Source organism: Andrographis paniculata, unplaced genomic scaffold (assembly GCF_009805555.1).
Source record: "Andrographis paniculata isolate CXL003 unplaced genomic scaffold, ASM980555v1 Contig60END, whole genome shotgun sequence".
NCBI classification, from domain to species: Eukaryota; Viridiplantae; Streptophyta; class Magnoliopsida; order Lamiales; family Acanthaceae; genus Andrographis; species Andrographis paniculata.
In genome coordinates, this window is record NW_026137596.1 from 1264146 (window position 1) to 1281098 (window position 16953).

The 16953-nt window shown below is 36.5% G+C and overlaps 4 protein-coding genes across 8 annotated transcripts; 1 reads left to right on the forward strand and 3 right to left on the reverse strand.

Annotated features, from left to right (window-relative positions):
• Window positions 1–832: 832 nt before the first annotated feature.
• On the forward strand, window positions 833–2491 carry LOC127259292 (small heat shock protein, chloroplastic). Of its 2 annotated transcripts, XM_051286516.1 has the most exons (3): window positions 833–1263; window positions 1390–1832; window positions 2374–2491. In XM_051286516.1, the coding sequence occupies exons 1-2, from the start codon at window positions 1005–1007 to the stop codon at window positions 1812–1814; spliced, it is 684 nt and encodes a 227-aa protein (XP_051142473.1). In that variant the 5' UTR covers window positions 833–1004; the 3' UTR covers window positions 1815–1832; window positions 2374–2491. The 2 variants fall into 2 exon arrangements, with proteins under 2 accessions (XP_051142473.1, XP_051142472.1); XM_051286515.1 differs by lacking the exon at window positions 2374–2491 and having other exon boundaries at window positions 1390–1931.
• On the reverse strand, window positions 2048–3193 carry LOC127259293 (uncharacterized). Its single transcript, XM_051286517.1, has one exon. It carries the CDS (start codon window positions 2804–2806, stop codon window positions 2342–2344), a length of 465 nt encoding a protein of 154 aa, XP_051142474.1. The 5' UTR covers window positions 2807–3193; the 3' UTR covers window positions 2048–2341.
• A 567-nt stretch (window positions 3194–3760) lies between these two features.
• On the reverse strand, window positions 3761–6968 carry LOC127259291 (polyadenylate-binding protein-interacting protein 11-like). The gene is made up of 11 exons (XM_051286513.1): window positions 6589–6968; window positions 5856–6430; window positions 5555–5662; window positions 5434–5478; window positions 5272–5344; window positions 5067–5179; window positions 4917–4976; window positions 4785–4832; window positions 4628–4696; window positions 4210–4271; window positions 3761–4142 (listed from the first exon to the last, which is right to left on the reverse strand). Exons 2-11 carry the CDS (start codon window positions 6369–6371, stop codon window positions 4085–4087), a joined length of 1152 nt encoding a protein of 383 aa, XP_051142470.1. The 5' UTR covers window positions 6372–6430; window positions 6589–6968; the 3' UTR covers window positions 3761–4084.
• A 2044-nt stretch (window positions 6969–9012) lies between these two features.
• Window positions 9013–16889, reverse strand: LOC127259578 (uncharacterized). Of its 4 annotated transcripts, XM_051286980.1 has the most exons (17): window positions 16798–16889; window positions 16314–16355; window positions 15591–15714; window positions 15369–15450; window positions 15139–15247; window positions 14968–15052; window positions 14614–14700; window positions 14413–14493; window positions 13802–14262; window positions 13401–13482; window positions 13129–13305; window positions 12993–13046; window positions 11798–11890; window positions 11653–11718; window positions 11073–11119; window positions 10175–10876; window positions 9013–9723 (listed from the first exon to the last, which is right to left on the reverse strand). In XM_051286980.1, the coding sequence occupies exons 3-17, from the start codon at window positions 15705–15707 to the stop codon at window positions 9339–9341; spliced, it is 2628 nt and encodes an 875-aa protein (XP_051142937.1). In that variant the 5' UTR covers window positions 15708–15714; window positions 16314–16355; window positions 16798–16889; the 3' UTR covers window positions 9013–9338. The 4 variants fall into 4 exon arrangements, with proteins under 4 accessions (XP_051142937.1, XP_051142936.1, XP_051142938.1 ...); XM_051286979.1 differs by lacking the exons at window positions 16314–16355; window positions 16798–16889 and adding an exon at window positions 16005–16233; XM_051286981.1 differs by lacking the exons at window positions 16314–16355; window positions 16798–16889 and adding an exon at window positions 15835–15966.
• Between the last annotated feature and the right edge of the window lie 64 nt (window positions 16890–16953).

A 16953-nucleotide genomic window follows, 5' to 3' on the forward strand; every position in this document is an offset into this window, starting at 1 on the left:
CCTAAATAACTAGGCCCAATAGGCTGCAAATATTTGGGCCATTTAATTTAATTGGGTGTAGTGGACATGTAGCCCAAAAGTGTAAATTTTGGGCCTTTTTATATTTTACTGTGCTTAAATAACAAGGCCTAATAGGCTGCAAATATTTGGGCCATTTAATGTAATTGGGTCTAGTGAACGTAGCAAAAAAGATTGTATATTTTGGGCCGTTTACTATTTTATTGTGCCTAAATAGCAAGGCCCAATTGACTGCAAATATTTGGGCCATTTAATGTACTTGGTTCTAGTGGACATGTAGCCTAAAAGAAAGTAAATTTTGGGCCGTTTTTTTTTTATTGTGCCTAAATAGCAAGGCCCAATAGGCTGCAAATATTTTGGCCATGATGGGCTCTCGGACCAATTAATAAGGCCCAATAGATTGCAAACTGGGTTATTGGACAAATAATAAGGCCCAACGTGCTGCAAATAACTGGGCTGTTAATGTAATTGGGTCTAGTGGACATGTAGCCCAAAATATTTGAAAATTTGGGCCGTTTTTATTTTTCTTAAATAACAAGGCCCAATAGGCTGCAAATATTTGAGCCCATTATGGGCTTTCTTACCAATTAATAAGGTCCAATAGATTGTTAGTAATTGGGCTATCGGACAGATAAGAGGGCCCACAGTGCTGCAAGTAACTGGGCCTTTTAATGTAATTGAGTCTAGTGACATGAAGCCCAATAGTATGACATGTTTGGGCCGATTTGAATTTTATTGGGCCCAAATATAAAAGCTCAATTACCCAATAGAGGCAACGCGATCATTCGCGAATGTAGGAGAATCATGCAAGGGAAGAACACTCGGGAATCACCTCGACAGGATCTTTGTTTTCTTCTATGGAGTTGGTGATTCCTGATTGATCTACAAAGTTCTTCCGCACCTATATATATATGCATGCAGCGATCTTCCAATCCAATCGAGTTTGCAAGTTGAAGTAATTGTGTATTTTCTGGAAGTATTATCTCATGGCGGCTAAAGCATTAGTTTCCACTCCATTTGCAGCTAACGGCCTCGTCGGAGCAACGACGAGAGCTTGCCGTGGGCCTTGCTCTGTGTTTTTTCCTTCTCGAAGGAAATTATGCCTTGTTACGGCTCAGGCCACCGGAGATAACAAAGACACTGCGGTGGACGTGCATCATGTCGGCGGTGGTAGCGGCAGCAACAACCAGAGCACCGCCGTGGAAAGGCGACCGCGTAGGGTCGGGCTCGACGTATCCCCTTTCGGTAAGTGGTACGAACCCTAGGTTTCCATTTCCAATTGGATCGGAAATTCGGAACGAACTAACATGTATATCAAATCCGAAAAATCGAATAAAATTAACAATCAAACGCGAATTTGATGATTGACAGGCTTGCTCGACACGCTAACGCCAATGCGATCGATGCGCCAAATGCTGGACACAATGGACCGAATATTCGAGGACGCCATGACGTTCCCAGGAGCAACAACCAGCAAGATGCGATCCCCTTGGGATGTTAGCGAGGACGAGAACGAAATCAAACTACGATTCGATATGCCAGGACTTGCCAAAGAGGACGTTAAAGTCTCGGTGGAGGACGAGGAGCTGGTGATCAAAGGGGAGAAGAAGGCGGAGCAAGGGAAGGACGATGGCTGGCAGAGCAGTTCCCATAGTGTATACAGCACCAGACTGCGGCTCCCGAATGGCTGCGAGAAGGACAAAGTGAAGGCAGAGATGAAGAATGGAGTTCTAAACATTTCCATTCCCAAGGCCAAGGTTGAGAAGAAAGTGATCGATGTGGACATTAGTGGATAAGAGCCTCCTCCATTTTAGGTCAGGGATGCTTATTTATGTGCTTCTGTAAACAGTGTCTGTCTCCCTCCTGTTATGGTATGAAATTTGAGCAATCAAAAGGTTGAATTTCTTGATCTATACTATTTGGTTTTGGGTTTTGAAGTTTGAACTTGTCTAATTCCTACATTCTGTATGATTAGGATGATAAAAACTAGAGATCAAGCTGGATAAATGATGATATTCCATAGGGTTCTTGGCCAGCTTTTGCAAAGTTAAATGGATCATATGAACAAATAATCCTGTTCCTGTAAAGTCGAAGTTATAACAAGAATTTACCTTCGTGAAGTTTTAGGAACATGAGAAAGATAGGATATGAGCAATAGAACAGTAATCTGCATTCCTTGAACTAATACTAACTTCATCACATTCACTATTACACAAGACATTATACTGATTGTGATTTGAGGGAGTGAGCAAGGCACACAAAATTCACAATCAATGTAATGCCATCACTACCGAATTCTTTCCTATAGGCTCTAATGCACACCCTATATGGGCGATATCGATTCTGTTTCTTCAGGAATAGATGAGAGGCTTGGTTTCCAATTCGGCGTGGAACTGTCCATCCCGATCACAAGATTCTCCAATGATGTCTTCTTCGCTAAAAGCTCCTGAAGCTGCTGTTTTGAGATGACAACCTTAATTCTCTTGACAGCAGCAGTGTTAGACTCTGCAGCATCTATTTTCACCCCTGGTTGAATCTTTGCAGGAAGAAGATAGTATGTTCTTCCCAGTTGCAGCTCGAAGCTCGGAGGAAGAAGATTGGGGGAATCTCTCGATGACTTAAGCCCGAACCCTTGATGATCCGCAAGAAGTTCCCTCACCAGAAGTGGTTCTTGAAGCCTTATAATGTTGCCATCCATTTTCACCACCTGCAGATCTTTTCTGTCGACGCATTGAGGTAATCTTATGCAGGATTTCTTTAGTATGTGAAGATGAAATGAGTTCCCCATGGATGAATAAAGGTGTAGAATATTTTATGGAATTGTTAGGAATGTCTTAGGAAGGTTAAGAAGATGGTTTGTTCTGAGTGAAGTGGCTAGATCCTTTATGCTGTCAAAATTGTGCCATTTTCTTGTAGGAAATTAATGCCGAAAGATGTGTTGATTTTCTACTGTGGACGAAAAGAGAATAAAAAGTATAGTTGGTTAACTTCACTTTGTCAACACGCATGCAAGAGGGTTTGGTTAGTGGATGGTGGCGCATGGGCATCGATCATCAGAGTACAACCTGCTCATGCTCAAGGTACAAGTAACTCATGCGGCAGCCCTGGTGCTGGCACTACTATTCTGTGGAAATATCTCAGCAAAAATCTCAGACAAAATAGTGACTTTATTACAAGGTGATTTTTTTCTTTTTCTTCTTTAAAATGCAAATTTGCTTCAATTAGGATGCTGATTAGAATGTATGAATATTTTATATGAAGATATCAATGTAATGTTTGGACTATTATATCGTTAGTTTATTATATACTGACATTAATATAACTTCTGTGTTGTTGGTTTAGATGTATTATCAGCACAATAACAACCCCCTTGTCGGGTAATTGTGTAATAAGCAAGTAGACAATTTGAGTGGCTAAAAGTGCAGAGGTTCAGTTAGCTGGCAATGGTGTGGTTTAGTTTGAATTAGGAATAAAGGGTCTGTTAGAAATAGATTACACTGCTACCTAACTAATTACTAGCTTATGTGTACCATTTAGCTCCAAAAGGATAATGTAACATGTGTACATATATACATATATTGTGTCTAGAGTAGCTAGGTTGTCAGGTTTGGGCACAGTAATGAGCCAAGAAACATTGATGCAGCAGTGTAATTTATTTCTAACAGACCCTTCATGTACATCAATGATATTGATTTATTCTAACATTGATGCTCATTGTGTGATGCAGGTGAGAGAGACAGACTTAAATTATCCAACTTTCTTTATAGAGAGAGAATAGAGAGAGATGAAGTCAGAAAATCAAGAAACATTGATGCAGCAGCAGCAGCAGCAGCAGTAAGTAATTAGTAAACTCATGAGGGCATAATGTAAGGCAGAGAATATGGTCTTACTCAGAGTGAGGGGAAAACTAAACAGCATGGATGATGCCATGTACTCTTCTTACCAATACCAGTTGCTCTATGCAAGTATGTATACATATATATATATATATATAATAGAAAAAGTGAGTGAGTTGATCATTGTCCATTCGAACACAGGGAGCTTAAAGAAGAACAGCAGCTTCAATTCAATGGATGGATTGCCGAGGTCCGCGGGGTCGCACCGGTGTCTTCGATGGGCTAACCCTGCAAGAAAAAAATGCACTTTATGACAAGACAAATGCAAGAGGTAATTAAGAAAGAGACATTGAACCTTATAGGTAGCGATCCCAAAATAGCACCGCTGCAGTTTAGAGCAGCTATTGCACTCTCAGCCTGCTCAAAAGTTCCGAATATATTATATATATATATATATTACTAGCAGAATAAAGGACAAACAGCAGTTTCTTCGAAAAGGATTTAAGGCACGTGCGAAAGCGCAGCTCATTTGAAGTTACGAATGTAATTACATAAAGAGAAGGATAATGCAGATAACGACAGCAACAGAATAACAACCCGATGATGCAATGACATATACCGAGTCGCAAGAAAAGTGATGTAAGGAATAGATCGGGAATGTTTGTTATTTAGATGATCCGTTAAAATGATGCAATGTTTGAACTTCAATTGATTGAATATTAAGAGTAACAACAGCAAACTGAATTGACTTACAAGTCGGCGACGATTCTTACCATTACAAACTCGACAAAAGCTATACGGGTTGAATGATTATAATCGCCAAGCAACCTTAAGCGCCGAACCTGAGCCAACAGAATCATCCTTACCATGACAAGGCTTCAAGAATCGAATTATTCAAAATTATCGCATGAGCATATATATAAAACAAACCTCTCCACAAAAGGACTCGAAGAATAGTTTGAGATCTGCTTGAGTGACCTGCTCAGACAAGAACCGATAAGGCGATAAAACAGACAAACTTAAGAATAAATGGATAATATACAATGTAGATCGCAATCGTACCTTCTTGTCAATATTTGTACAATAAATAGTTCTCGCGCACATCTCCCTTTCATCCTCGGACTAGCATCACAAACCGGCAATGAATTTGCATTTCATCTTCGGGATAAATTGTGTTCAAACATGACATATACACACTGCAAAAATTCTCACCCGTGGTAAGAACGTCGGATTAACGGGCGCAATTGCAGTTTTGGAAGGCAGTACTCGAACTGGATAATACCCTAACATAGTTCCAGCCAAACTCAAAGCATTCTTTGCCCCTTCTGCAAGTTAAGAATGAAACAATGCGATACACATGATCTAGCTTCTTCGTTACAACCTTAAAATCCGCGACCAAATAAAAACATCTACATACCCTCATCAGTGAATTCAATGAAGGCAAAACGGAGCACAGAATTCGGGTCACCGCAAACACGGCAATCCACAACCTTAATTATAAACACCGCGATAAAAAACAAGGTTAAAATAAGAATCCCAACAATGTATATCTAAGTTCGACTTATAGCACATATTTTACCTGTCCGCAGCTAATGAAAAGCGCCGCGAGTTGCTCTTCGGTAACCTACATATAAAATGCAAAATTTATTACAAGAATTCGTTCGTTAAATACAATCTTTATAAATCTAACTTTGATATACCTGATGATCAATGTCGGAGACGTACACTGTCCTCCTAATCACATCGTCTTTTTGCGCCATGCTCGTTCGGTTGTTCATCCTTCGTTTTCCATTATAGTAGCCGGATTTCTTGCGGATATTACAAAAATAATTAGTACAACCAAATCCCTCCAACAATAATACTATAGAAAAACAAAAACCACCTAAATCTCCATAAAATAGATGTGTGTTTCTATGGATCGATCATCAACCAATCATATATATGCACAAAAATGAAATAATCGACATCGAAAATTAACACATTGCCATCTAAAATACCAACCCTTCTATAAGAATTTCCATTAGGAACTCCAGAATTAACCGGCTGCTGCATAACACCAAACCCAAAATGTCCGGCGGCCGCCGCCGCGGCCACAGGGCTGCCGGCCTGCGGAGGAGCCATTAAAAACATGTGCAGTCCGCCGGAGCCATTGGTGGTGAGCGAAGGAGGAACAAATTCTTTGGCCATGGGATTCAATTTGGAGAGCATTTCCTCTAAATCTCTAATATCCCTTTTGAACCCTTCCCCTCCATCGTCGCCGCCCTCAAGCTTCTCCTCCGGCGGGCCGCCGGCGGAGTGGCGCTGCAGCTGAAAATGGCTATTCGATATTTTCTGCTGTATCAGATGGAAACTCTGATCGGCGGCGTTAGTTGACTTTTGGGTATTCGCGGCGGCTTTTGTCGACTGCTGCTGGTGGTGATGGTGATCCGCGGCGGCGGAGGGAACGTCGTCCGGCCGGGAATCCCCATTCGCCGCCGCCGCCGTAGAGTTAACCCCAGCGTTTTCCACCACCGCCATAATCAAAATCGTTAGAAATCTTCTCGCCGATAAATCCTGTGTCTAAATTTTCGATTTCTCTGCGCAAATCATCGGAAACAAAAGGAAAAAACAAAATCCAGAACGCAATTCTTCAGTTTAACGGATCAGAGCACGAAATTCCCAATTTCACACACGATTGAAAATAAATTAAAATTTTTTAAAAATAATAAAATTAAGAATCAGTGCTTTTTTTTACCTGATGTGTGGAGTACTAAATGACAGCCATTGAGCAAAAATAACTGGAAGATCGATCGGTCCCTAGGATTTCAACCACAGCAGAAAAAGCTTGGCAGAAACAGAGGCAAACCTTTTTCTTCCTTCTCTGTTAATTTTTATTATTATTATTATTATTATTTTTTAACACTGTTTGTAAGAATATTTCACAGTGTCTCTGCAAGAAGATCTGTAGAGAGAGAAGGAAACAAATTGTAGCAACAACCAGAGTTAGATGCAAAAAAATTTCTTGGGGTTTTAGAGGGAACGGATGGATGAGTGAGAGAGTGAGGAGGTGTAGAGAGAGAGAAGTGAGGAAATGGGCAATGGGGTTTCCATATCCTCGGGCTGTCCGTTTTACCATTTTACTTGTACAATAATATTATTATGTATTCATATGCTACTATTATATGCATATGTATAATATTGGACTTTGTTCACAACGCCCCAGAAAAATAAATTATGAGGAGAGAGTGGGGACAAGGGGGGCCCATTTACTATGTCACTTTGTAATAAATAAAATCTTCTACACCTTTATTTTAATAAGAAAAAAAGAAAAAGAAATACTTATTTAACAATTTTATTATCTAGATCGATTTCTTCCAAACATGAGACACAGAAACCAAATGATGAGAGATGATTGAAGGATGGCCAACAGCAGTATTCATTAGAGGTCATTTCAGATACATATGGTAATTATTTTTATATATGTATGTATGTGGATCGACTAACTACATAAACAAAAACTGCTAATTCTTACATTAGTCGAAGGTTGTGTTGACCCTGATAATCAGTACAACATTGATTCGATCTCAGCTATCTGCTTCTAACTATATACACATTGTTGCAATTTTTAATTATTTTGTGAAAATATGCTAAGTTAAGTAACTAAATATTAATAATGAATGTGTGAATATATTTTTTTTTATGATAAGTATAAAAAATTAATATAAAAATTAATATATTTGTATTGAATGGTTATCTTTTTAAAATAAATATGCTATATTATATATATTATATTAATATATACATTTGTATTTTTTGTACGTTATGTCCCATAAGTTAGTATTCACGTATATTAATATTATATTGATATATATAGTAGGAATAAAGTAGAAATGACTAAAATAATATTATTATTATTTGATATAAAGATAATAACATTTATATAATATATTGTAAATTGTAAAGATATTTGTAGTGTTAGTACAATTACTAAAAAAAATAAATAAATATTTGTTATGAGATAAACCACAATAGAAAAATGAATAATTTATTAGAAAACGGAAGAAATAATTATTTTATAAAAAATTGTACCACTCAGATTGGATGAATAAATCCAATGAGGCAATGAGTTTGTTTATTGTATATTTGGATGATGTATTTTCACATTAAATACGAAGAATTGTATAATAATACAAAAATAATAATATTTTATATTAAATTAATGTAAACGAATAAAATATTTTTTTTCATTCTAAATATCTGGCAATATTTTTTTTTTTGTCTGTCCCAAAATATTCTGCAATATTTTTAAAATAAAAAATAATTAAAAAATATTGGAAATATATATAGTACTATCTAAAATTTCAAATTATTTTAGTGAAATCCTTTGTATGAATGTCAATTGTGTACATGTATTTATTCATTATAAACTTATTTGATTAAATAGTAAGAATGTGATGGTTTAGGCCTAATCTCCACCCTAAACCCCACGGGATGAGTGGTGCAGCAGCACTAAAGTGGTGAAATTATTGAATGAAACAAGAGTAGGTACAGGCACCCACAGGTGCTCAATTTATCAAAATTACTTCAGAGCTAATAATAATTTCAAGAGAAGAAATTTACACTTGTAGTATTGCATATATACTATACATGTTTATTTAATGCTGATGCTACTGAGATTGAGGTATCTAATTCTAACAATTCCCAATAATAATATCACCCACCCACCCATCCACCCACCCCCCAGTCTCTTCTCACACCCTAAATTTTTCAACGCAAATCCCCAACTTATTTATGAGTTTTACTTGATGCTTCTAAATTCATAGGTTTGTTTGTACTGCATCCATCCCAATTAAATAGAAAAAAATAAAGATAATAAAAGTAACCTAAGTGTTAACATTTACTACTATTTGATAGGAAAAGAAAGAAAAAAAGAAAGAATTAGTGGACCACTAATAAAAATGAATGATGCAAAGAAGACAGAAGACGACAAAAAGAGGCAAGAAAAGGCCTTTTTCAAGTGGGCTACCACTTGCAAACACCTTTCAATCTCAACCGTTAAAACCATTGTCTGTGGTGACAGTTTCAGAATTTAATGAAATAAATCAATCATGCCTTTTACAACAAGGCAAAGTAAAACAGGTTACGTAGGCATATATCATTCATTATTCAAGAAAGGGACTCAAACTCAACAAATCATGCTTGCATCATATTATACATAAATACATTCATAAATATACAGCAAATTGTAATAAACCCTTTTTTTTTTTTTATTTCCCTAAGAAGACAACATAATTAATACTATATGCTTACTTGAGAAGGCAACAACATCAGCTTGTTCGACAATGGTAGATCATTTCTTGATTATCCTCCATCTTTGCTGAGCAAACCTTCTGCAAATCTACACTGATTAAACAAAGAAATCAGAAGAAGAATGAATCCGAGAACCCGAGTGCCGTAAACTATTGATGGACTACTTGTAAACTATACAGGATGAAGAAAATGTGTTTAGATTGGCGCTGGTGAAAGAGAGTATTCCGGCTGTAATCTCTGCAAGAGTGTTCCGCAAAAGAGACAGAAGGGTGTTGATAAATTCTTGTAGTCGGAGGAGTCTAGATACGATTTCAAATCTGATGGATACTCCGGCATTGTGAAAATAACGATAGGGGCTAACTTTGTAGCCCATCTTTTGCAGCAAATGCAATGCCAGGAGGGCTTTGTAGGCAGAATGCGCATAGAAATTGAGCATCTTTGTAGCTTATGCCTCTGGTTACACTCACTGTCATTGTTTGCTCCACAGCAAATGGCATGATCAGTTGATTCGAATGGCACGAGCCCTGAACAGAAATTGCATTGCTCATCTTTTTGATAACCTACAATGTCGTGTATGATCCTGCCACACATAAATGCAAATAGTTCAATCAAATAAAATGGAATTAAAATACACAAAAGATGTACGGACTTTAGCTCGAATGATTTAAACAGAATAACTCTCAGTGATGATGAACAAATTTCAAATCTAGCATAGTAGTACATACAAGAATCGATCAAATGGTGAATTGAATAGGTCATTTATGGAGTTGCACAGCATTGACTCAGTTGTTGGTTAATGTATTTCCTATAACTCAAAGTGCAGCCAGAAACAATATACTCCAAATTTTAAGTAATTAAAACACAAAAACCAAAAGCAGTAGGGTGCAAAACAACTCATGCCAGGCTTCTATTAGATGTTTGATGTAGAATGATAAGAATAAGAAGAATGAGTGAAGACAGAAAAAAGTGTGACGAAAATGTGATGAATGAGAAATAATGTCAGTCAAGAGTGGGAAACACAAAGGGATTACCGTTTCTCAACTTTCGTAACTTCTGCTGCAAGATCCTTAGTGGGATCTTTCAAAGTCTTTACACTATGTGATACCCACTGTTCCATTTGCGGCAGCCCATCAGCACTCCAGCAACCATCTTGAATTGAAAACATCGACGAATTGGATAGTGCTCCCAAAATGGCAGAAAACTTCAAGCCAATAAGCCTCTCCAAGAGTTCATTTTCACTCTTTGAAAGCAAGTCCATCCAAAAATTTACATCCTTTGCTTTGGACCCACTCCACTCTTCTTCTTCTTGTTTGTTATTCATTTTGTTTACTCGACTTTCTTTAGGGCCTAGATGTCTGCTGATAATATTGATGAGCTGCAACTGTCGGGATGGAAGCTTGGATAGAAATTTAACAACTTCAGATAAGCGAGAAATAGAAATTCCAAACTGAGCCCTAAAGTAAGAGTTTAGCCATTTCCGAAGTACATGATCTAAATATTCAGGTGCAGACTGCTTCAACTCCATGAGTACTGTCACAACATCCCAAATGGTCAGAAGCTTACTGCAATTTTCATACTGCTTCAATGCCCATAATACATTGCTTTCCCACCAAGTCGATTCTTTATTTGGGAATCCAGGAAAAGATTCACAATCAATCTTTGGAGAGGTGGGGGATGAAAGATCCAGTTGCTGCCCTCCAATCCAATAAAATTCAACAGCAGCTTTATGACTTCTGAAAATGTACAACAAAGAAAACAAATTTAACACAGAATAGGTGAAAGGAGGTGCTCCTTGACATGTCAACATTACGGTTAAAACTTTATATATCAACTTTCCTGGGGGTTTGAAACCTTCATGGTGTTTCAAATTTATACCACATAACTGAAAAATAAAGATTAAATGACAAAGGGAAAGTGTCAAGAAATCACCTTCCCTCATACATGGGATCCAATTGATCAACATCAAACCTGCGAGCCTGCGAAAAACAGAATAATTTCTTATACTGTCAGCTATTTTGGATAAGGCTATTGGCATCTTGTAATTGAAAGGTACTTGTCAAGAAACCCAAATATAACTAAGAGTTCAAGAAATAACATAATAGCTTGTCCTGGCAGCTTCAAAGGATCTTTTAACCTCTTAATAATAGGGGCTGCAACTTAAACTAGGCAATTCAGAGTAGCAGCATGGCACACACCAGTAGTAATGCAATATTTTGAACTTGGCAATGAAAATTAAGAATAGTCTGAAAGGTGATAGTAATGTAAGTTGTAACAAGGCCCAAACAAACATCACACATAAACAGAGACTATAAATTGAAGTTCGCAAAAGGCTACAAACAGTAGCATCCCTCAATATATCCACAAGCATGCCTGCATTCTTCCTCCTTATCAGATGTCACAAAGCATAGGCTTTGTAGAGTGAAAATAAGCATAGAGATTTTTAAAGATCTACTGCCAAACTAATAGATTAGGTTAATAACACAAATCAATCGATAGATGCTACACATACCACAGCAATTGCTAAATTTCCAGGTGACAGTGCCAGACCAAAGCAAGAAGTGAAAACATAAGGAACCTGTGAACAATTCATAGTATTAGATTTGGCAAACAAAGATGGAAAAGATTTAAAAACATATGGAGAACTCCTTCCATACATCAGGGGCACTTTTCAAGCAAGGAGTACTGGAAGGAATGGGTACTTCACACAGAGATTTTCCTACTAAAATCCAGCTCTTCATAGTGTTATCCTGAAATGAAAAATCATAGTGAAACTTCAGTTTCTAGGCCAGTGATATAGAATAACCGCCAAGCACCGGAAACAATGGCCCGGTACCGCTGCGTGTCTATACACGACGTGGAAAAGGGCATTTTGGTCTAATCACTGCATTACCATAATTACTATATATTTGCATTGCAAATTAGTCCTTATCTTATTTATAAGTTGATATAAATAAATGGAATGAGGGTTAGAGAAGTTTATCCAGAAAATAAGAAGCGTGAGAGGGTAGGGCTGTGCAGAAGATATCAATCTTCTTCTGAGTAATAAAATTGGTTCTTAATTCTATTAAATTGTGTTCTTCTTCCTATCAGCCAGCCAATTAACATTTCACAAATACCAACTAATAACGGTATACTGATACGTTCTTATTAAAGCAATATTTGGAAGGCAACAGTAATCACTGCTTAAGAGTATAATTATGGTTAGAAAATGGGTTTGATTGGAAGAATTTAAACTCGAACATTTTTTGGGGGGGGTTAATTTTTATGTAGGGTGGTCCTCCAACATGGTCTGAGAATGAGGAGGTCCTCTTTTAAATCCTCATATCAACCATATAATTAAAATACTTCCATGTGTTTTGAATTGAAATAACATTAAAAATAAAAATAAAAATAAAAAATAGTGCACTTCCCTAGGCCTAAGATGTTAGCCTGAAACAAAAGAAACAAACACACAAAACCTGAAGTAGTGAAGCATAGAATGGCCAGAGGAAAAATTTCAGAATATGTAGGATAAATAAGGTTTCACTTATTTTAAACTAAGAAAAAGCTCATCTGAAATCCCACTCATAAATAACTCGTGGATCAAGTTGTTCAATAAAAATCATTTGAAGGTTGAGCAAATCAGATAACTGCAGAAACTAGAGAGAACTAAGGAAATAATATAAAAGAAACCGTAAGTAGTGAGTTGAGTAAATCCATCAAGGATTAGAAAACATGTGGACTGATTTGTTCAGTTGGTTCAGTTTTGATCAAGCATAAAAATTTATAGCCAATGAAAAAGGGAACCATCAAGCCTGTTACAATTTTAGTATATACCTCTGATAAAAAATTCAACATTATATATTATACCTGGCTGCAGCTGTATAAACAATGTCCATCAAAAGTCCAAGTCAGACCAGTAACCTGAGGTTTATTTTAAAAATAAATTAATGATAAGACTCTTACAACCATAAAAAATGCCATTGTGCACGTCATGAGAACTTACAATACGGTCATGTGCATTATAGCAGCCAATATTTTGAAGCTCATTAGTGAGTATGTCAAGGATCCACACTTCGAATGCACCATAACCTTTGCCAATGGCCATGAGCAATCTCCAAGGTGATTGTGAATGGACAGTAAGTGAGAGTACAGAGACCGTTGCAGAATCAGCAGTTACAGCCTGAAGTATGTATGCACAACAACTTTCAAGCATTTGACTAAAATTGTTAGGTCAATTCAAAAGGTGTAACCTAGTGATTAAGATGGAAAGCTAACCTCCTTCAACAAAGAGAATGGATCATTAATAGCTTCAGATATATTTAGCAGCTCTTCACCATTCATCTGCCAGACCCTCACCCTGTACAGGAAATACATAATCAGTACAATTTCAAATAACAGTGTTAGTGTAAACATTTGTATATTTTTGAAAATCATGGTATTTATCAACCATCCAAATTCTCAACTACAATGCTTAGAAAATATGAAACTCTTTTGATGAAAAAACTATAACATGAGTGATTATATTGCAGAAAAAAGAAAGGCAATGTTTATCCTCTTAGCAGCAAAAAGGGATGTCAATGAAGCTATCCATAAGATACATTGCAGCTATACCTCTGGATAGCTTCAAATTTCTGATTTATTTTATAGTTTAGGCACTAGGTATCTAAATTACTCACACGCCATCAAAACTTCCAGTAGCCAACAGATATTGGGATTTGGAGTCATCAGAAGCACACAGGGCCCAATCCATGGCAGTGATCCAAGTATTATGTGCCTTCTGAGTACCAACAAGCGAAACTTTACTTGAGGATGTAGTTCTATATATAGAATAGCATTCAGGTGCCTGAACTCGCCACAATGAAAATCTACCATCTGTCCCTCCAACAGCAAGAATAGAACAACTTTTTGAAGAGTCACAAGGAATAGTGACATCATTAACCAATCTCCTCACAATCGGAGACCATGCAACAGTAAGTGACATCAGCATTGCATTGCGAGAAGCATACTGCTGAACAGTTATTAATGGGAGATTGTGATCTTCACTCCCGTCGAATGGAGGCTTCCCTTTATAAACAGAGGCCGGAACAATTTGCATTACATTGTTGTCATCCAAACTTTCAGAATATTTAGCAGCTGTCTGATGACACAAAAATATCACGAGAAACAGTGTTGGAAGTTTAATGTAGTGGAACTCAAAAAAAATAGTCTAACTGAATGATAATAAAATGAGCATTAGAAAAGGCTGGTATATGAGAAACTAGTAAACCAGAAATAACATTACACTAACCCCATTATTTCTCTTCCTTTTCTTTCTTAAATTGGAGACAGGCAGTTCCGTAGCACATTCATGGTCAGCCTCTGCTTCTCTCTGTATTATACATAAAGGCAGCGTTAGTAATACCATAATAATTGTGCACGGTTCAGGAATGTGTCATCTCAAATGTGTCCCAGAAATCCAACAAAAAGTTTAAAGTATTGAGTAACTCACGTCCAAACTTTCTAACGACATAATTTGGCACTCCCCAAAATTGGAACTAGTTAGATAATCATACAGCATTTCAGATATGTCCCCAACCTATAGAATTTCAAGAAAAGAAAATATTGCATTAGTCATATTGGGAAATCTTCAAATATGAACATGACTAGCTTATGGAGATATGATTTAAGAAAATGACATAGAACATTAACAATTCTATTGGTACAAATTTGTGCACGTTCTACACTTCATGGATGACAGGAAACTTAAACAAGCACATGGGACAATTCAAATAAGAGTGCACATGAACAATGTGAGATGTATAATTTTGTATAGACCTTCACAATAGCTTCATTGATTGCTCACCTCTATCCACTCCACAGAAAACTCACGGAAAGGAAAACGATATAGTTTAACTCGCCCCGCAGTAGTGCAAACAGCAAGCAAACAACTGAGCATTCAATCGAAATACAAGAATTAGTTCCACTAAGCAACTCCTATATGTATAACCAAATCTGAAATAAATCATATCAATACCCAGCATTGTTAGCGAGACCTACAGGAGACCAAGCTATGGACCTAACAGACGGGCGAGTATTCCACGATAAATGACAGGGCAGCAAACACTCATTAAGCAAATCTTCCTCTGCAAAACACATATATTGAATCAAAATCATAAACATAAAAACAGTGAACAGTAAAAATCCGAAACATTGGATTGCGTCTAAGAAACCATGTCGAACTCTTTTTGCAAGAATGAAGTATACCTCCGCCATCAATCACACCTAAAGGAAAGGGCTTGCTGGTAGGAATAGTTACCACACCTCGAACATTAAGGTTGCCAGGATTCTGACAAAAAGCAACCCCTCTTTCTCAGAAATATTACCAAATACTAATAAACAACAAACTGCTCAGTCAAAATTCGAAGGAAACAGATGAATTGGAAACAAAGCAGACTAAATGACTGCTTCAAACCGCCAAAACTTAACCAGAATTAAAACGGTGTTATCGCAGGCAGCGGCCACCAAGTTCTCTTCAGACCAAACAATGGCATCTGGATATACTGGCGATGATCCTAGCACAGCAGACTGGAAGCGGGAAGACATTGTAGGACTGAAATTGAAAGAATCAAAATCTGAACTAGATAAATATAATAAAAAAAAAAAAAAAACACCACACAAAGAATTTATTAGTCAGAGTCGATCTCCACTACGATGGAACAGAATTCTCCACCTGAACGAGACCAATTTTGGGTTTATGTAATGGCATAGTGGGAGAATTTTTAGAGGACGTATAACTGAATAATGCGTTGGTAAGGTATTTAAGCAATTTTTTCTTTAAGACTTTTATTGGGCCCAAAAAAAAAAAAAAGAAATGGTTCAAATAATCGTAGAACATTGTACCGCTGAAGGAAGGGGAGGATAAAACTAGAGTTGCCCATTCGGTTAGCGGTTACACCGGACACAAATCGAACCGAAACTGTCAAACCGCGGTTCGGTTTGTGTCAAACTGCGAACCACCGGTTTACGGTTTGAACCGGCCCTTCAACAATTAATAGTATTATTTTTTAATTGAATCTTAGAGCACAGGGCGCAGTGGAGACTGGAGAGGGTAGATGAAGTGAAGAAAGAGAGGAGGAGGAGTAGAGGAGGAGAAAGGAGGAGGAAAAATAAATAAATAAATAAAAAGAAAAGAAGAAGAAAGAGGAGAACCTTGGTTGCGGGGGCGGGCTGCGGCGGCTGTGGACTCTGGATCTGGATGTATAAATTAGTGATTAGGGTAATAATAGTATATTCATAGTTAAATTTGTATATATTATTAAATTTTTATAAAAATAAAAAATATTAATATTAACGTTAATAAAAATAAATAAATATAAAAAAATATAATATTATATATTTTAAATTTTATAATTTTTATTATATAATTATATTTAATTTAAACTATATTAATAATATACTTATATTTTTATAATTTGTTATTATTTATTTTAATTCAAAACTTAATTTAATTATTTACTATATTTATTATTTTTATACTGTAATTTATTATTTATATATAATATTTACACAATAAATAAATATCTAAATAAAATTTATTCTAGAAAAATTAGAAAATAGAAAAAAAAATAATAAAAATAATAGTATATATAAAAAATAAAAATCAAACCGGCGGAAACCGATTTTTGGTTCATACACATGAATTGCCGATTTTTTGGTTTGAGCCAAATACGTCTGAAACAGCGATGACGACAGGCGGCCTCTGGCAAAAGAAGCTGAGGACCGAAACTAAAAAAATTAACATTTGTGTTAATTTAAAATTTGCACATAATACTTTTCTTGTCAAAAGCTA